The sequence below is a fragment of the Pongo abelii genome, chromosome 1, assembly GCF_028885655.2.
Source record: "Pongo abelii isolate AG06213 chromosome 1, NHGRI_mPonAbe1-v2.0_pri, whole genome shotgun sequence".
NCBI classification, from domain to species: domain Eukaryota; kingdom Metazoa; phylum Chordata; class Mammalia; order Primates; family Hominidae; genus Pongo; species Pongo abelii.
The window spans coordinates 36,444,837-36,465,557 of record NC_071985.2 but is presented as its reverse complement, the minus strand read 5'-3'; the positions used below and the strand labels follow the sequence as shown (position 1 = coordinate 36,465,557).

The following is a 20,721-nucleotide window of genomic DNA, read 5'->3' as shown; positions in this document are numbered from 1 at the left end:
CTTGGGGAGTCTTGGTTTCTTCATCCATAAAAGAGTATCAAATGCTCTCCTTGCCTATCTGACACGGTGGTTTGTAAAGATCCAAGTAGATGATGTAACGAGAGTGACTTGTCAACAGTGAACTGCTTTCACACAAGCACGTTATCATCATCACATCAATCCTGTACAGTGAGCAGGGAACATTTTACGAGTTTTGTTTTCAGGTGAAGAAACCAGGACACAAAAAGGGCTTGTTATCTTGTAGTAAGTTCTGTAGCTGGTCAGTGAGAAATGGGGCTGAAACCCAGGTCCTCTGATTCTGGGAGGTGGCAGGGCAGAGTCGGGGAGGGTTCTGTTTCGGAAGAACAGGACGGGATGAAGTATTTTCATTTCCAAGGAAGGTTCTTTACTTGCCCCATTCCACGTCCTACAGCCAGTCCTGGGTTCAGCAGGTACTGCCACGAGGGCCTTGGTGACAATGGCTGTCGTTCTGGGTTGGAAAGGAGGGTGTGAGGTGTGAAGCAGTGAGAGGTCAGGTGTTCCTGGTAGCAAGAGAGGCTGAAGATGAGAACGGTTTTGGCATAGGTTTGTCCTTGCAGGGAGCAGGATGGCTTCCAACCATTCACACATGGCCTCCTGACCCCAATCCTCTCCCTGATGCTGGCCACTGCCCTTGAACCTTGACCCTTGACCCTAACCTTAGCCCTTACCGTATCTCTCTCTCTCTGTCTTTGATTCAAACATCCATTAACTGCTGTCACTGCACAAAGTAGCGGTTGTCTCAGAGGACTATGAACATAGAAACTCTTCCCAGAGGGTCATTTAGCATAGAGTGAGTGACCCAGCAATAGCAAGTTGCTCATACAACAACTGATTTTGTCTGATTTATTATCTGTTTTGCCCAAGGAGGGCTGAGTCATTCCCTGAGGAGCTCCCAGTCTTCAGCAAATGTCGAGCAGAGTCTATAAAAGCCTGCCTTTCCCTTTAGACTCTAGAGTCCAGAGGACATGAAGGCCCAAGCATTCCGCATGGCAATGGATTCCTGCACAGAATGGTGGCTATTGATTTTGAAGACTAGTCCTGGTGGATCCATTTTACTTGGATCCACAGGGACTTTGCATTCACAGGGCTTTGTTGAGTTTTTAACCAGGAAACGTGACCATACATGCGAGGGGATGGTAAAGATCTTAGAAACCATGGTAACAGGATGATGTCAGGAGTCAGGAGGTGGTGGTGGCTGGTTTGGGAAATGTGGAGGAAGGAGAGTTTGAGTTTGGATGATGGGATGTGGGGTGCATCTTCGGCATCAGGGGAGCTGCTAAAAATGCAGACCTGGAGTTTGAGGAAGCTGGGGGATAAAAGTCGTATTGGAGCCATCTACTTGGAATTGCCAGTTGAAATGACAGCCAGATAAGTCTATGAGCAAAGAAGGAAGAGAAAAAAGAAATGGCTGGGCATGGTGGTTCACGCCTGTAATTCCAACACTTTGGGAGGCCAAGGAGAGATAATTGCATGAGTCTAGGCGTTTGAGGCCAGCATGAGTATGCCACATAGGGAGACCCTGTCTTTACAACAACAAATTAGCCAGACATGGTGATGCATGCCTGTAGTCCCAGCTTCTTGGGAGGCTGAGATGGGAGGATCGCTTGAGCCTAGCGTTTCAAGCCTGGATAGCGCCATTGCTCTCCAGTCTGGGTGAAGGAGTGAGGCCCTGTAAAAAAAAAAAAAAAAAAAAAAAAAAGTGATGTCAAGGCCCTGAGGAAGCCCAAGAAAAAGAGCCAGAACAGAAGATGGAAAAGGAACAGTCAAAGAGGGAGAGGATGGATCAGGACTGTGAGCGCACCTGCACCTGCAGAAGACAGCTGTCAGAGTGCCGCAGCCGTGAGTGCAAAGCTACCTTCTGGTGTTGAGGCACCACTTGCCCTCTGCCCTCCTGCCCATCTGGCACACCAGAGTGGGCCTGGGAATGGGGAGAAAGACCAGGGAAAGGGAGTGGTCGCCTGAGGTCAGGAAGGAAGACCTGCAGGAAGAGGGCATTCTCCTCCATTACCTTCTGTCCCGCATGCCTCGGAGTCGACCCCAGCCCCACTGGGGGAAGCACAGGAGCACAGAGGTGATGGCTCAGGGCTCAGCAGTGAAAACATAAGCTTTTCAAAAACGATGAGAAGTGGCTGCAACAAGGTGAGGAGGGGTGGGTTTCAAGGGGGAGGAGGGAAAGTAGTGGGGGAAGGAGAAGCGCTATGGACTGGGGTGACATTTAGAGAGGCAGTGTTGAGAGGGCTGAGGGGCTGGAACCAGCCTGCGAAAGGGAGTGAGAGTGAGAGCTGATGGAGCTGATGCAGGCCAGGATTCGTTTATCAAGAAGGAGCCCTGAACAGAGATGCAGTAACCTGATTTCTGACTCCAACTCTGCCATGAACCAGCTTGCGGCTTTGAGCAAGCTGCTTCTCTGTGCCTCTACCTGTGTAAGGGGACAGGGGACTTAGAGCAGATTACTCTAGGTAGTTTGTAAACTCTATAGAGTTCTCCTGGGGCTTTTGTCTTTCTAGAATTGGAAGAGACCAGAGTGTCTTTGGACACACAGAGAAAATAACCAGGAGAAAGAAATGAATGTTCAAGAACAAAGGGATTAATGGAGGAAGATACATGAGCAGCTGGGGTCACATGGTATGGAAGGCTACAGAGAGGGTTTAGAAGGTGGTGGGGGTGGGGGAGAGGGTAGGGCAAAGGAAGGGGGGACATTAGGGAGAGCTTGACATACATGAGGAGGTAGAAGTTGAAGGACTGTACCTTAAGTGGCCTTTATCCTGCCAGTGAAGGAGTTGAAGAAAGGGCCCAGCTGAGGACAGATAGATAGGCCCTGCAGTCCTCTTCTCAACTCTGAGTGTGCACCAGCATCACCTGGAGGGTTTGTTGAAATAGAAGACTGCTGGACCCCTTTCCCAGAGCTTCTGATTCAGCACATATGGGATGGAGCCTGAGAACTGGTGTTTCTAATGATGCTGATCCTGCTGGTCCGGGGACCACACTTTGACATCTACCGTTTGCTTCAGCAGCAGGCCTCCACCTGTGTTTGATGAATCAGAATGGGAAAACTGAGTTGGCGGTTGACCCTGAAAAATAACAGTCACTGGCTGAAAGTACTGGGTCTGCTGAGAGGGTCAGATAAAGCCATTGGGTGTGATTTAGGGGCTCAGCCTTGTCCAGTGTCGCCTGGATCTCTGGATAACGAGGTTGTGGAGGCGAAGTTAGGGGGTCTGACCCTGCGCTGGCTCCCATGTTTGGGCCCCAGTGAAGTTATTCTGGGAGGAGCCCAGCTGGTCACTCTCCTGGGTGCCAGACCGGGCCTCCGGTCCTTCATCCCCTAGGCCATGCCCATATGCTAATCTCTGACTACTTCGTCATGCAGCCAAGGCAAGTGACCACCCCTGTGCCTGCAGAGGACAGCTGCTAGACTGCGTCAGTTGTGAGTGCAAAGTTATCCACTCTCCCGCTCCCCTCCTACCCTGCCGGCACATCAGAGTGGGCCTGGGAGTGGGGAGAAAGACTGGGGGAAGGGAGTGGTCGGTCACTTGAGGTCAGGAAGGAAGACCTGCAGGAAGAGGGGAATTATCTTCCATCACCCTCCTCCCTCCATGCCCCAAAGTCGATCCCAGCCCCAGTGGGGAAAGCCCCAGGAGCACGGAGATGATGGCTCATGGTTCAGTGAAATCATTAACTTTTCAAAAAAGGTGAAGAGTGACTGCCACCTGCCTCAGAATCCCCCTGACTCATGCCCCTGCCCTGGAGCCCTTCCTCCCGGCTAAACATTGATTCCCAAAAGTCCTCCTTCCTAAACTGCACCCAGTAGGTCAGAGTCTTTGGGGTTTTTTTCCCCACAACTAGGGCCGAGTGGCCTTGGAACAGTTTGACCATCCACAGAGCCCAGTTGGCTTGTAGGTGCCTGTGGACAATTTTGTATGAGCAAATCCAGTAAGACCATGGTTATTCTTGGTGGCAGAAACCCTTGCCACTTCTTTTCTCTTTCTCCAGCACTTGGAGGTTGGGAGGGAACTCTAGAGGGCAGATCTCTCAGCTGAAGTTTCAAATGGATTGAGGTGTTTGAGGAGGGAAGATTCTCTCCCTAATTCCTCCGAAACCTTGACTTCTGAGTTGCAGGGCTGGGGAAGGGATTGCAGGGGCTACTGTGTAGGAGGAGAGGGAAGAGAGGTGCGGGACATGAGAATAAGAAGAAGGGCTGTGAGAGGCCACAAGCACTGGAGCGCCAAGCCCCAGCTTCCCTCTCTAGATTCCAGCTCCGGCCATTCTGCCACACTAGAACTCAGGACAGCCGCGTTCCTGGAGGTATGTTTGGAGAGAAGCAGCTCCTCAGCTTCCACCCATGGCCTTCACCAAGCAGGCTTTTCTCCAGGTAATCTTGCTTTTGGCGAGGAAATGAGAAAGTGACAAATATGGTCTTGACCCAATCACTCCACAAACTCTGGGAATCTTAGTGTAAGATGGCCAGGACTAGGGTTTGGTGACTCTGTCCCCGTGCTATTCTGTCAGCATTACATAAGGCCATCGCGTCATTTCTAAATGTGTTGGGTGTCATGAGGAAGCTTGGGAGGGGCCCAAAGGGTGGAAAATTACCATAACAGGCGAGAGGCCCATCAACTGTAGGGTCCCAGTCCCTGTCTGCCATGGATAATTTTAGTGGCATTATATCCCCATCCACCTCCTCCTTCCAGCTGGAGCGACTTCCAGCCTTGAATTCCTCTCCATTTTTGCACTTGTCTAAATAATCCCTTTGGAGAGGAGGATCAGTGTCACTGGGTTGACAAGAATCAGCTGAGTGGGAGGGCAGGTGACGATGACTGCGTAGCATCCGCTGAGACCAAGTTTCACGAGGGAAACCAGGACTCCCCCACCCTTCCACCCACGGGTCCTTTCTCACACTCTTCTCCTCTGGGAGTGTGTAAAGCACCTACTACACTGAATTGTCAAGTTTTTTCCTGTGGTTCGTAAAGAGAAAGGGAGAGGGAGGTTGAGATTCATGTTTCAAAGTCCATCTGTGAACTTAAACCAACTCCTTCCCAGCCTTGGGCCTCAGAACCCTTGCAGCTCTTCAATGAGGGGTGTTCCCAGGGGTCCTCAACTGGGTCAGCTCTGGGAGAGGAGGGTTAGAAGTGTGGTGGGGGGTGGAAGTGTTTGCTTCTCACATCTTGGTAAGTGAGGAGGCTCCTTGTTAGGGCTGGGGGCCTGAGATGGTAAATGCCCCGCAAAGCCCAGGACCACCCTGCCCAGTAAAGAACCGTTCCACCTCAAATGCCAACAGCGCCTTCACTGGGAAGCTTCAGCGCTCTCCGAGGTCCTTTCCATTTCTGGCAGTTCATGACTCTTGGCTTGCTGCCTATGACCTGGCCCTGGGTGAATTGGAGTGAGCAGATAGTGATTTTCTGGTTTTGCAGCCACAGCGACCACGTGGAACATTCTTCTCAATTGAGGCCAGTGTTCCTGAGGACCCATGAGAACCTCTTCATCTTCTCTCTCTGTGCAGCTGCTTTTTTTCCCCGCTGTCTCTCCTGTTTTCTTTGTCGGTCATCTTTCTTTGCCTCCCCTTTTCTTTCTCTTTGATTTCCCTTCTTCATCATTGATCTCTGTGGCAGTTCATGGCTCCAGCAGGCTCTGTCTGCCCTGCTGGACACCCTGGGGGTCCCAGAGGTTAGTAAGCCCTGAAAGCCCATCTCCTTTCAATGCAGGGCCTTGAGCTGGACAATGGAATTCCTGCTCCATTCTGTCAGGAAGGATTACGTATGTCCAGACATCTGGTTGAGTAAGGGCAGAGGTTGTTTAATGAAGTCACTGAAAACAAATTTGATTCCATGGTCTAATCACATTGACTGGTGCCCAAGAAGTAATTCTCCTTAGATCCCAAATGAGAAATATCCCCAGTGGGAAAAGGAGATTTCCTTAGGGTGGAAAGTAGAGGGAAACAAACAAACAAAAAAGAACACTAGGAAGGCTATGAAGGGAAAAGCTAAACCTCCAAGATGGTGAAGGGGCAGTTTCTACTCCAATGACTGCCTGGTCAGTTCCCCCAGGGAAATTCATATGACCCAGAGTCTCCAGGGATGCTTGCAGAAACCAAGATGGAATGATGGGCCTCATCAGAAAAGACCACCTCAGGCAGAGTGAGCCAGGAGCCTCTGTGAGCTCCCCAGGGTCACATAGGGTCAGACAGGGGCAGACAGGGTGAGGTTTCCTAGAGCTGAGGGGTTCTTGTCCCAGAAAGGAGAAGTGACATCAGAGCCTGGAAACTGTGCCCTGGAATCTCCAACAGTTGGCCTATGGCCAGAGTCTCCTGCCTGGGGAGGGCTCAAAGGGATGGGCACCAGCTGAAAAAGCTCTTCTGGGCCGAATCCGTCTTGGCTGAGACCTCCGTTTACATAGAACGTCAGCTGTCTGCCCTGGCAGCTGCCAGCAGCGGTGCCTTCCATCAGGGGAAGCAAGGAATGTGAGAGAGGAGCGGACTGGCCTGGAATGAAGGTGACAGGTGTGAATGAAGCTTCCCTTTCCCTGTGTCCCTCCAGCTGAGGCCATGCTCTGCCTCGGTGGCCTACCCAGACAGGCCGTGAATCCTAAATCGGTGCCTGGTCTGACCTGATTCTGGCCAGACTCCACAAGAAGGGGGGCCCTGGGGTCTTTGCTTAAACTTGTAAATGCTGGACCGAGAGCACCCCTGGTTTGGTCTCTTCCACACTCTTAACATCCGGGATTAAGAGTCTAACGTTTAGAGTGGCACTTTTCCCACACTTCCCTTCCTGGACTCCCCAGCCTGCAGGCTGTACCACCAGTCTGGCCTTTGTGTTTCTGTGTGAGGGTGAGCGCCTGCTGGCACATGTGCCCAGACATGGCCCTCAGTCAGAGGTGCAGAAGAGAGACTGGGTGGTTGAGGGAACCCTGTGAACTTCCTCTCCGTCCTGTTTCTTTTCTTAAACCTCATCTCTCCCAGATACACCCTTATGCATGTTCAGCCTTGGGATGTGGTGATGTCTCCACTCCATCATTTTCTGGTTCTGAGGCTTCTTGTGGCTGCACAGATGGCACCATCTGGTCAGGCCGAGCTCCCCCTCTGCACCGAGGCTGCCTCAGAGTGTGAAGGACTTGGTGTGCAGCTGTCAAAGTTGAGACAGCAGTGGCGGAGAGTAGTAGGATTTTTGACAGAATAACTTCTCTGTGGAACCACCACCCTGTTCTCCCCAGCCTACCTCCTGCTTTGAGCAGCCTCCGTCCAGCTGGCTCCAGGAATGCAGACCTGTCATTGGGGTTAAGCGTAGCCTTGGGGCCAGGCCATCAAGCTTTCACCCTAGTTCACTCTGAGTCCATTTACACCACAACAGGTGAGGCTGGGACTGTCCGTGCATGTGGATATCCTTCCTCCTGCAAAGTGAGTCAAAGTAAAGTTTTCTACTCTTTTTCCCCTAAAACAAAATGTTGCCTGAGAACCTTGAAAAAAGAAAATTATTTCATTTCTTTGCCTTGTTTGGAGGAGGATGGCAGGGAGGTGGGGTTGGAGAAATATATTAGTCTAAAATAATAACCCTGGATCTGATGAGAGGTTCTGGGCAAGTGCAGACTTGGCTGAATCATCATCCTAGTGCTCGTGTTTCTTAAAAATAAACCCCCTTGCAATATTCTAATTATAGCTGGGGGAGCACTTGGAAGAGTCCTCTCTATACACAATAGCTCACCCAACTCTGGCCCTGAGATGAGCTGGCAAGGACTGAACGACATTTCTGGCTGGGCCCCACAGGCAGGTGGCATGCTGTGATAACCTACTTCTGCCCTATGCCAGCCAAGGAAATTGCAGCCACGGTTGCTGTAAAAGAAAAGGATTTCATCTTCTGGGCAGTTCACCAGGAATCTCAGTTTAGCTCATTTTCTGCCAGTATTAGCCCTTTTCTTCTCCTGGGTTATGGGTACTTAGTGGAAGGTGGCAGGGGTGGGGATACAGAAGAAGAAGATGACCTAGTCCCTTTCCTTTGGAAGCGCTCAAGCTGTTGATGCATTCAGCTTAATGAGTAGGCAGGTTCCCCACATGGCTTTCAGGGGTAAAGCAAACCCACTCCAATACAGAAAATAAATGTTCTTCCTGCTTGTTAATTCTGAAAATGTTGTCATGGTAACTTGAATTCCTGGCTTAGGACTTTGTCTCTAAAATAAAATATCTCATGATAAAGGTAACAGATGATTCCCTATTATCCATTTACATGTTAGTGAGAATTTGATTGATAAGTACATATTCCACAGTGGGATTCATAGATGAATTTCCCTCGTCCCTCCTTTCAAATTGTTCACAGTCTCTGAGGCAGGCATAAGGATTATGAATTGGCAGGATTCTTGAACAGATGTTGTCTTAGTCCATTTTGTGCTGCTGTAACAGAATACCTGAGACTGAGTCCTTTATAATGAACAGGAAATGTATTGGCCCATGGTTCTGGATGCTGAGAAACCCAAGATAAAGTGGCTGACATCTGGTGAGAGCCTTCTTGTTGCACTGTCCCATGACAGAAGGGCAAACAGAGGGAGAGAGGAAGGAAAGAGAGCAAGCACAAGTGTGCAAAGGGGCCAAACTCATCCTTTTATAAGAAACCCACTTTTGAGAAAATACTAATCTATTCATGAGGGTGACGCCCCAGGATCCACACACCTCCCACTAAGCCCTGCCTCCCAACCCCACTGCACCGAGGATCGAGTTTCCAAACCCAGGAACTTTGGGGGACACATTTAAGCCATAGCAAATGTACCAAAGAAAATGCCAGAGCATACGGAGCAAGTAGTGGATTGTGATGGTAGGGAGTCAGAAAATACTTCCTGAGGTAAGTGACATTTGGGATTGCCTTCTAAGGATGAGGAGATGTCAGGGAGAGCATTCTAGACAGGAGACAGCATAAGCCAAGGTGCAGAGGCAGGAGTGGCCATGGTGTCCTTCTCAGATACTTGGAAAGATGCTTTGAGGTGGCAGAGGAAGGGGGAAGTTTGCATTGTGGTTCAGGGTGTGGGCTTTAGATTCTGGGGACCAACTCTGGCTCCAACACTTGCTAACTGCGTGACTTTGCTTTGAGCAAATTCCCTACCTTTGTACCTCCATTTTCTCTTCTATAAAATGGACAATACCATTATCAACCCCATGGGTTATGGTGAGGATTAATTAATCCACAGAAACCTCTTAGAACGATGCCTGGCACATCATTAAGTGCCTAATAAATAAAAGCTATTTATAATGGTGATTTCCTGGTACCTGGAAGGCATGGGAAGACTGGTGCAAGTGTGAGGGAAAAGACTAAAAAAAGGAGTTCAAAGGTTCCCAAATTAAATTTCATCTATTTTCAAATGTGCCAGTAGCAGAACACAGGTAATGGTAGAGTGAAGTTTAAGAAACACACAAACTACGAAAAATTTATGGGCTGAGGGGCTCCAAAGTGAGGAATTAAGGTGAGTGGCCAAAAAGTGGCTTCTCGAGGAGGTGGCAGGCCTGTGGCTAGTTAGCTACAGTGATCCCAGTGAGCCTCTATGACAGGGATGAGCAGATGGGCTTTGTTTTCTCCCTGAGCCTACCCTGTAGGCTGTTCTTGCCACTGACTTTCTAGGAGAGACTGTCAGGCACAGGACTGAGGGAGAGAGAACAGGTCAGTGCAGATCTAGTCCAAAAACTTGAAAATACTATGAAGCTAGTGTCTTATTTTCTTATATGAAGGGCAGCATATTTAGAGTTTCAGAAGGAGGAGAGGTGTGACTTGGTGTTGAGGAAGATGCCAGGCCAGGAAGGAAGCATATGTAAGAAAGCTTCAGAAACTGGGATGAGCTAACTGGTAGGTCCTACAAGGACCTCTTGTTAAGCACATGCACTGCTTAATTTTCAGAGACAACAGGAGATTTAAACAGCTACCATGGCTTAGGTCCTACATAGTTTGCAGGGTTACAGGGAAGAAGACTGACTCTTAGAAGTGAGTATGACTCCTGACTTCATTTGGACTGTGGCCATTCCTCCCGAATTAGAACTTGCTAGGAACATGTTCTCCATACTCCACACAGTAACCTTCCTCAGGTTGACTTAGCACCCACTGTTAGTGGATCAGGTTTGGCTAAGGTTAGGTGTAAGCTGTAGCTTAAACATAATTCACTTTTTTTTTTCTTTTTTGAGATAGGGTCTTGCTTTGTTGCCCAGGCTGGAATGCGGTTGTGCAATCTCAGCTCACCACAACCTCCACCTCCTGGGTTCAAGCGATCCTCCCATCTCAGCCTTCCAAGTAGCTGGGACTACAGGCGCACGTCACCATGTCTGGCTAATTTTTTTTGCATTTTTTTGTAGAGAAGGGGTTTCACCATGTTGCCCAGGCTGGTCTGAAACTCCTGGGTTCAAGTGATCCTCCCTTCTCAGCCTCCCAAAGTGCTGGGACTATAAGCATGACCCACCATGCCCAGCCATGATTCACTTTTATGTAAAAGCAGCTCAACAGAGGTGGAAACAGGCTTCCTGCTGCGCTGCCGTCTTTAGAGGTCATCTTTTTTTTTTTTTTTTGAGACAGAATCACACTCTGTTGCCCAGGCTGGAGTGCAGTGGCGTGATCTTGGCTCACTGCAACCTCCGCCCCAGGTTCCAGTGATTCTGCCTCAGCCTCCCAAGTAGCTGGGACTACAGGAATGCGCCACCATACCTAGCTGTTTTTTTTTATTTTTAGTAAAGACAGGGTTTCACCATGTTGGTCAGGCTGGTCTCAAACTCCTGACCTCAAATGATCCACCCACCTCAGCCTCCCAAAGTGCTTGGATTACAGGCCTAAGCCACTGTGCCCAGCCCTAGAGACCATCTTGAGGTCTCCACTCCAGCCATTGCTTCCATGTTCCCATCAGCAGGAAGAACAAAGGAAAGAAAAAGATGAAGGGCACATACCAGTTGTCTTTTGAAGATGTGTCCTGCTAACTGCCACACCACACTTCCATTTAAGTTGGCTACAACTTAGTCTGAGGCCATGCCTGGGTACAGGGAGGCTGGAAGATGTACTTTGTATTCAAGGCAGCTATGTACCTAGCTAAAAATCAGGGATGGGAGACAGGGGTGTTTTATACTAAAGAAGGGAAGAGTGGATGTTGAGGGGCAACTAATAGATGCTGCTGCACACAGATCATTAGATAAATCAGTTATGAAAATCTAATACAAATGTAGTTTATATTTGGATAAAAAAATATGCTTACCTAATTACAAAACCAGGAAATGTAGTGTGGAAATAATATTTTACTAGCTCTAGGAAATGACCCGCATTTAATCTTTTTCTAAAGCAAGGACTACATAGGTACTGCAGGTTTACCCTTTTGCCTCATCCTGCAGGCAAACTGAATTTTTGATTGCTGAATTTTCTACAAGTGGGGCACACTGTGGAGAAGTGATTTACTTTTCTAACCATATTTGCATCAGGCTGATGCTAATGTATGGGGAGTCTACTTGAGAAAGTCTCAAATTAGCTATTTGTAAAGATGACACCACCTCAGGCAAGGAGACAAAATGGAGGCTCACTTCAGGCTTTATGAGAGAACCAGATGCATATGGACTCTTTAAACCTGACTTGTGTGTAAGAACCCTAGTTCTGTCCACATTAGTGGGCTGAGGGCTAGGGTAGGAATATAAGTTTGAATCCCCAAGCAAACATGTGTTCCTTTTCCTGTCAATCCAAAAATGGTCCTCATAGTGTCCTCTGGGGGCCACTCCTCCAGGCCTGTAGCAGTGGCTTTGTTTAAGGGAATGGCTAATCTCCAGGGCATGCAGAGGCTGGAGGACACCATCCCCTGAAGGATGGAAGCCTTGAGCTCTGATACAATGAGCAGGAGCCTACACACTGAAGTGTAGGGATTTCTACTGGCAGTCAGCTGTGTTAATTAGCATCATGTGTATGTCAGTCGCTATGGGGAGAGACACAAAGAAATAAGAGGCATAATTCCTGACCAATAAAGGAGGGCACATGGTCAAGCTAAGAAATAAGGCCCATGCAACAGATAAGTAAGGTTACAAGTTATTTGAGTAGGGCCTAGTCAGGGATGGTTTCTTGACCACCTTGAGCAGTCAGGTTTCAGAGGGAATGATCAGACTATTGATGACTATTCCTTCCCATTTCAGAGAGAGAGACAGTGAGAGAAAGAGAGAGAGAGAGAGAGAGAGAGAAGGGGTAGTGGAATTGCTGGCAGAGATTAATGCCATTCACTGAGCTGTGCTTTAGATAGAAGCTAGCTGTTGATTTCTAGTTCTATCAACATTGAATTAGTTGGACCACTTTTATGCCAGGGAAAAACCACTAGATGTTAGGAAATCTTTCAAGGGCATAAAATAAGAAACCTTCTAACAATTATATTTTCTCTTTGGTCTTTTTTTTTTTTTTTTAAATACTTAAGAACAAGGTTCGGCTGGGTGCGGTGGCTCACGCCTGTAATCCCAGCACTTTGGGAGACCGAGGCCGGCAGATCACCTGAGGTCAGGAGTTGGAGACCAGCCTGACCAACATGGTGAAACCCTATGTCTACAAAAATACAAAATTGGCCGGGTGTGGTGGCACATGCCTGTAATCCCAGCTACTCAGGAGGCTAAGGCAGGAGAATCGCTTGAACCGGGGAGGCAGAGGTTGCAGTGAGCCAAGATTGCGCCACTGCACTCCAGCCTGGGCAACAAGGGCGAAACTCCGTCTCAAAAAAAACAAAAACAAAAACAAGGTTTATATTTAACCTAAACATGTCTTTTTCTTGCAAAAATGGATGTGAAACTTTTGAATTAGAACTCACTAGCCATATTGAACATCCTAAACTTGATTCATGATCTCAGTTCTCTTATCCAAGGTGAGAAGAGGCTCATTAAGAAATGGAAAAGTTGTAAGATACATTGTGAGATTGTTTAGGCATAAATGTATATTGGAAGTCATTTAGGACGCATCTTTAATGAAGACAGATGATGTGCTATTGATGTGAATGTTGTATTTCCCAGCTTGAAGTACTTTCTCACATGACTTTGCATAATTGCTTAGTTGTAGTTTTATGTTGGAAGTGACTTTAGCACGTTTTTAGGGAAGAGATGTTTTGCCACTGAGTGATTTTCCACACTGACATGGTTTTTCAGATGAATCCTAAGATTCACCTTGATTTTATACATTCAAGCCTGAACATTAACCCTTTCCCTGGGAACGTGAGTCACCTTTGATTCCTGGGCTTCCTCCAGGACATGAACACTAGGAAGCCAATGTTTCAAGGAGAATTTGACTCAGATTGTTGGCTCTACTGTAGTGTATGTGACTTTTAGACCCTTGCAAGGTTCAAGAGTACTGGGTTTCAAAAGCTATAGTGTGACCAAATTCAGGCTTAAAGCTGCAGAAGCTCATTCGACACCCTGAAAACTTTTTTGAACTCTACATTGAAAGTCTGTTAAAATGTTCCTTAAAACCTTTAAAGGTGGACTTAAGAACAAGAAGTAGAGTTGTGAGCTAAGGCTGGCAGGGTGGGGGAATGGGAGGATGAGACAAATACCAGAAGGATTAGGAAAACCGAGTAGAGGACCTTGAAAATGCTGTTGTCTTTCTTTGTCCCATCCCCTCTCCTCCACCATATTTCTGTCTTTTACCCTTAGGCCTGCACTGCCTGAAAAGAAGGTGGCTGATCTGAGCACTCTGAATGAAGTGGGCTATCAAATCCGAATTTAGCCAAGCCATACCGGCCAGCAAGAGGGTTTCTGTGGTGCTTCTCTCTGCACTTTACCCAGCATCTTCAGGAGGAACTGCAACTATTTATTAAGAACTTGTGAATTTTATTTTTAAGGATTCACCTGGAAATAGAATCTGAGTGGGTGGTAACCATTAGCTTTAAAAAATTCACTAAAAGGCACCATGAAAAGGCTGAAGTAATAAGCCCCACTGGGGTTGGACTATGTCCCTCACTCAAGATCTTAAGGATAACAACCATAACTGAAGTTTTATATTTTTCCATTTACCTACTTTCTTTTACTTGCTTTGAACATTATGCCTCACCAATAGTAAATGTTCATGAAATAATCTCTTGAACTTTTGGTATAGTAAGGTAACTCTAACAGTATTACTGTCTTTTTCAGCAATAACAGAAAGCAAAAATGGGTGGGTTTTTTTTAAGCAGTTATTACCTCAGCATTTTGACACCAGATATGCAAACTTAATGGCGTTTTGTTTTTTTATATTCTATTTGTATTCTTTCCCCAGTATTTCCCATGGGGATCTCCACAAGTTTGGAGTTTTTTCCTGGTGCACACACGTGAGGAGATTTAAGGTACTATATGCAAGTGTTTTACTAAAAAGCACTGAAATTCTTCTGGCAATACAAGAACCATTTTCAGGATCTTGGAGTTACTTCCTTCTTAATCCTTCTTAAAGCATTCACTGATGTTTTTGTTTTTTCAAAATGAAACAAAAATATCACATTGAGAAGCTAGTCTATGTTCTGTCACTAACATTTAAACTTTGCAGACTCTAGCAAAAAGCACAAGAGGTCACGTACTATTATACAAATTTAGCACTACTGGATTACCTCTGACACACTCAGGCAGAGACCAGGAGTGATCAGCAGGTCTTCAGAACCAAAAAACCTTTCTGTTCACATTTCATCATCTGATTTTTAAACTGAGGCAGGCTTTGATTCTTCTGAAGGATGAAAAGAATCAAACTAAGGGAGGACTCACTGTTAAAGATGTGTTCTGATGTCTTATATTAAGACCAAATGTGACATGATGTGATTATCTTCCAGTACTTTGCTTTTAGGTACCATTTCATGACATTTTAGGAATGAGTATTGGAAAATATAAAGAATTAGAAAAGCAGCACTTTTTTTTTTTTAAATGGAAAAGTCTTCGGTCCAGTGTTACACCTTATAGTGTGATTAAATCCCTAAGCACAGAATGAATGTCTGGCCTGCATATGGTAGTTAGTGTAACCTCTGGCTGCAGACCACACAGGACAACCCTAACAGCCTAGTCTTGTATGGTATAAGTATCAAGAGTACAGCTTCGATTTCATTTGCTTTATCTTAGCAACAATGCCAACTCAGGAGACCAGACGGCTGATTTCAGTGAAGTCTGGTAGTCAACAGATGTTATTTCAGTCTCAGTGCATCTCCTCTGGCTTTCTTTGACTGAAGGTGTTTATAGGAAGGAAGTTAAAAAAAAAATCCTCACTGAGATTCTTTACCAATTCTTTACAAGATTTCTGGGAGTGACAGGGAAAGCAAAAGGACTTCAAAGCAAAAGGGTGCACAAGAGCTTACTTCACCCTGAAAATCAGTATTATTAATGAAAAGTACTGTTTTCTTAAAATAAAGAAGTCTAATGTCCTTTAGATGAACAAGACCTTCAAGTATACATCTCCATTAGATTAAAATGTAGCACAGGGTTAAAAATTATCAGTTTAATCTCTTTAAGAACAGTATTATCAGAGTTTAAAATGAGTTAGCTCTGTTTATCTTCACACAGCAAACCCATTCACAGCCCCTTGGCCACATGTATTCAGATGTTTGAAATAGTGAATCATTTCATTTTCATTCTAAAACAATACTGACTTAGCCATATACCTTCTGTTTGTCAATCTGAAACTTGCTTACATCTAATAAGTAGACCTCTTGTAACACTGCAACCATTCTAAGAGTTAGAATTTATTTTTGCCAAGTATTAAGTACTGTTACATCTAAAATACAGAATGTCAAATGGTTGCATACCTTGTTTCCCACAACAAGGAGGAAAAGAACAGGAATAACAAACTCTGTAATATGCTGATATAGAAGCCTTAGAACTGCCAACTGGCTTGATGGTTCAATTAGTAAGCTAATTTCTCCCACACCCGCTCCTTGATTTTTAGACTAATTTTCCCAAAGCAAGGTTTAGTCACACAAACTTGAAAGTACATTTAAAATGTTCTTAGTTGTCATCCTACTTTTATTGCCTATGGAATATGCTAATTTCTAAAAAAAATATGGGAAAGGCACCAAACCCCTAAATTCTAGTGCAATAATTAAAAAACAAAACAAAACAAAAAAACCCAACATGTTATATGCACTCCCCTCCCAAAGCTGATTTTAAGACTGGCTAGAATTCAACATATAAAAAATAAAACTATGAAGTGATTTGAAATTGGTTTTAAAAAGTTCTTAGTGCAAGAGAAATTTTATGTTTAAGCCATCATGGCAATATATGCAAAGTTTAAATGAATGACAGAAATCTTGATTTTAGACTGTATGTTGTGCTGTTTTGAGTACACTTTATTTCGGAAAGTGGTATTTAGTATTTTCTATACACTCTGAAATCATGAGCATTTCACTTTTTCTAAGTCAATTATTTCATAAGGATTTTATTAATAGATATTGGTAAATAGAACTTTGGAAATCTTAATTCAGAATTCTTACTATACCTGAGGCTTTTGTAAGCTATAGTTTTATGTACAACCTTGTACAGTTTTTTTGACATACAATTCAGAACTTTGTTTATTCTCTTGGACTTTGTTCTGGCCAATACATTTTTTTTAAATCTTTAAGAAGAACTGTGATTGTTTTAGTGGGTATTTTTCTAAGTAAATGAAAACTTGTATAATGGTATTTTAGAGAATGCCAGATAAGTGCATGTTTCGAGTTAATGTTTTTCTCATCACTTGTATGTTTCTAACACAGCATGGGACTTTAATAAAACCATCCTGGAAACTTAAGGATTGTTTTTCTTCTAAATATGTAAGATGTGGCCGGGCTCAGTGGCTCAAGCCTGTAATCCCAGCACTATGGGAGGCCAAGGCGGATGGATCACCTGAGGTCAGGAGTTTGAGACCAGCCTGACCAACATGGTGAAACCCCGTCTCTACTAAAAATACAAAAAATTAGCTGGGCATGGTGGCGGGTGCCTATAATCCCAGGTATTAGGGAGGCTGAAGCAGAAGAATCGCTTGAACCTGGGAGGCGGAGGTTGCAGTGAGCTGAGATCCCGCCAATGTACTCCAGGACGGGCGACAGTGCGAGACTCAGTCTCAAAAAAAAAAAAAAAAAGTAAGATGATGTGATTTTTTTTTGGCCCTCTTATTATATACTTATTCTAGTGAACCTATTTATCATTCTTTCACCCTTCTTTCACAATCTGCAGACTCTATATTAAAAACTACTCTATTACTCTATTTTGACACATCTCAATTCACTCATCTTTTAGCATCACCCCTAAGTAAAAATGGCTGAAAAGAACAATGAAATAGTTTAGTAAAGGCAACAGGACAGCTTATACATCTCAGTATACCTACCACAAAACCTTCAGGCACAGAAGTACGAGTATAATAGTTTATTACATAACTTACAGGTACAAAGTGCAAATGACTTGACGCCTCTCTTTCCCCAATCCCTTGAACTCTCTGGATCTCAAACTTTCTTTAGGAAAGCAAATGGTTAAAAGCAGACAGTAACTAAATTCCAAATAAAGACAAGATTTCAAACATGCATATTATCTTGATAGCAAAAGGTACAGTAAAACCAAAATTTCATTACTCCACAGTTTACCTTTCCATTTAAAACTTGGATAGTATAACACTTGAGACTGAGAGATTTGGTTTCAGGCATTAACCAGATTTAATTGTTTTTGGCAGGTAAGTACAGGCTCTGGCAGAGTTAACAACTATTCTGGTCAACAAAAGTAAAGACAAGTGGATAATTATTTTTAGTGGAGCTTTAAAAACCTGTGAGAAGCTCACATTGACTTTTTGGCTTCCAGTCCACAAAATAATACTTCATTTGATAAGCTAAAGTAGGCAGCAATTTTATGGATTAACTCTATCAAAGTGAAGCACATGAAAAATGGGCCTAAAGTCACAATATATTAATCAGGATATAAAAAATTAAATTTTCACAGAGGTTTTCAGGGATGTTTGTTAACAATGACCTATATGTAATAATGTTATTTGTTAATAAATTCACACAACACAAAGCAGTAATTAACTAATGAATTTTCATTTTTTCTTTCCCCAGTATTAAAAAGGGATAATTATACTATCATTATAATTTGATAATGTCTGTATCTGTTAATTAGGGCACATAATATTCTGCAAACTACTACTATAAAATGTGGGAAATCCTGGAACTATAATTAATACTGTAATTAAAATCCCCCCAAAGGCCAGGCATGGTGGCTCATGCCTGTAATCACAGCACTTTGGGAGCCCGAGGCGGGTGGATCACCCCTGAGGTCAGGAGTTCAAGACCAGCCTGGCCAACATGGCAAAACTCCATCTCTACTAAAAATACAAAAATTAGCTGGGCATGGTGGTGCACGCCTGTAATCCCAGCTACTTGGGAGGCTGAGGAAGGAGAATTGCTTGAACCCAGGAGGCGGAGGTTGCAGTGAGCTGAGTTCACGCCACTGCACTCCAGCCTGGGCGATAGCGTGAGATGCCATCTAAAAAATAAAAAAATAAAACCCCCCCAAAGTGAGAAATTAAATATTTAAACATATTCAATTACAAGTTTTACTAGACAAATCTTATAATCCACATGCCTTCTTTGAGGTTTTCATCTGTTTGGTTTTTTAAAAAATAATTATAGCAAATGCTTTAGTACAAAGACTTAGTCCAAGACTATTATTGTTTTCCAATTTAAGGTGAAGCATTCTATTAATAAAACTCACTGTAAAAACATTTATAATTCAGTGTAAAATTACTACTTAGTAAAAATGCATATAATTCCTTGTTCCTACTGTCTACAAAAAAGGAAATTTCCACTTTTTATGTTTTAAAATTGATTCAAACACTTGTATAGAGGATTTATTAAACCTGCTCATAACCACTTCATAGAAAGTGTCAGCACCATCTCATACTGGTGCATCACTGTAAAAGAAAACATTTTAGAAACAAAACCACTAACACCAACAGTTTAAATGACTATTTACAGAGTATTAGGTCTCCAAGTTAATATCTCCCCACTAGAGTTTTACAGGCTTCCTCATATTTCTGAGGCATAACAAAAATAATTTTATAGCTGCCACTTTGTTCCAAAGACAAATTTCCTAATAAAATAAATTTCTATAGAACTGGTTCAGTAAAATAAAATCTCTCCCCTAAACCAGAGATCTTAAAACTGAATTTTTAAAAAATGTTGCCAGGTGCAGTGGCTCCCACCTGTAATCCCAGTACTTTGAGAGGCTGAGGTGGGCAGATCACCTGAGGTCGGGAGTTCGAGACCAGCCTAACCAACATGGAGAAACCCTGTCTCTACTAAAAATACAAAATTAGCTGGGAGTGGTGGCGCATGCCTGTAATCCCAGCTACTCAGGAGGCTGAGGCAGGAGAATTGCTTGAGCCCGGGAAGCAGAGGTTGCAGTGAGCAAAGATCATGTCATTGCACTCCAGCCTGGGCAACAAGAGTGAAACTCCATCTCAAAACAATAAAATAAAATAAAAATAAATAAATAAAAATGCTAGGGAAACAAAGGTATATCCCCAGTCTCTGCCTCTATTAAGCCCACCTCTGTCTGTTCCAGGATGAAAGAGTAAGCTTTATACATTCTGCTGACTTACATTTCCCAAACATTTCCCCAACATGATGCAGGCATATTACATGGCTCAGGACAGTAATAAGATGGATTAAGCATTCTGTACAACTTAAAAAGCATTATCAAACCCCTTCAAAAACAAACTAAACAATGGCTGGTTGGATACCTGTGAATGACCCAAGGATTTCTAAGATAAACTATTTAGAACTCAATAGAGGGATCTCCTAATGAAATCAAGCCTTCTGGAAAGGAAACAACTTGTAGTTTGCAAGAACTCAAAGATACTTTGGATCCACTACAGAGCTTGCCAAAATTATGAAATGAAATTTTTTACTAAGCAGACAAAGGAAGATGCATTATATTTAAAAATCACTGTCAATTTTACTAGGATTTAGAATATAAAACCTTTACATCTCTTTTACAATAAAGAGTATTTGGATCTCACTTGTCAGGAAAATATTTTTCATTATTAAAAAAATTGTTATAAAGTTGTTTCTTCTGATATGGAGTTTCAAAGCATCTAACATAACTGCTTCAGAATCTCCACAGTGCAAAAATAAACGACATGCATACACTTAAGAACTTTACATTCTTTGAAAAACAATACAAATTGGAAAGAAAATTAGTATGTGATCAAAGAGAGTCAGAGCTCAAGTCTGAACTTTGCCAATAAAGGCAGATGATCTGAAGAGTTATTTTCGTTTGGAAGTCCATTAACAGTCCACAAGTCTTGTTCTGTAAGAAGTGACAGTCTAGCTAGAAGTTTCAAGCCACCAACCAAAGCAACTTCAGCTCCTACATTAAAGAAGCACATACATATTTAGTAAAACTGTCAACAAGTTATTGTAAATAAATCATACAAGTCTTTTCTCCAAACAAATGTAGAACTTGAGGCCCCTGCAGAAGACTAAAAACTATGAAACAGTTTTTAGAATATTTAAGCTTTATTGAGTTATAACCTAATTATAATTATCAAACACACAGCAGTTTGAGATATTTTTTCTATTTCCAGCTCTGTGAACAATCTTTAGAAGAAAATATAAATGTAATACTTAAGAATGTTAAGAGTAATTTGTGGTTGACAACTACATAAGAAACTCATCCAGCAACCATTCTGTAGTTGCATAAAGCCAGAGACACCGGGCCACAGCCCCATAGAAGTTTATAAGGTGAATGGAGAATAAATTAGTATAATTTAG

General features: G+C 43.8%; 2 protein-coding genes across 19 annotated transcripts in view; one reads left to right on the top strand and one right to left on the bottom strand.

The window, feature by feature from the left end:
- VASH2 (vasohibin 2) overlaps window positions 1–18,552 on the top strand; it is a 42,909-nt gene extending 24,357 nt beyond the window's left edge. For 4 of the 13 annotated variants that reach the window (XM_024230961.3, XM_054520697.2, XM_054520694.2 and 1 more), the window contains one exon: window positions 13,625–18,552. In XM_024230961.3, coding sequence (XP_024086729.1) covers window positions 13,625–13,697 — 73 coding nt within the window. In that variant the 3' untranslated portion in view covers window positions 13,698–18,552. Of the gene's footprint in view, window positions 1–2,528; window positions 2,647–3,388; window positions 4,391–7,361; window positions 7,409–8,437; window positions 8,499–13,624 lie in introns of all 13 variants that reach the window. The other 9 variants (XR_010140498.1, XR_010140497.1, XR_008510008.1 and 6 more) reach the window with 9 other exon arrangements.
- ANGEL2 (angel homolog 2) overlaps window positions 17,309–20,721 on the bottom strand; it is a 24,923-nt gene continuing 21,510 nt past the window's right edge. For 5 of the 6 annotated variants that reach the window (XM_009237742.3, XM_009237774.3, XM_009237761.3 and 2 more), the window contains one exon: window positions 17,309–20,317. In XM_009237742.3, the coding sequence (XP_009236017.1) occupies window positions 20,166–20,317 (152 nt within the window). In that variant the 3' untranslated portion in view covers window positions 17,309–20,165. 6 annotated transcript variants of the gene reach the window in all.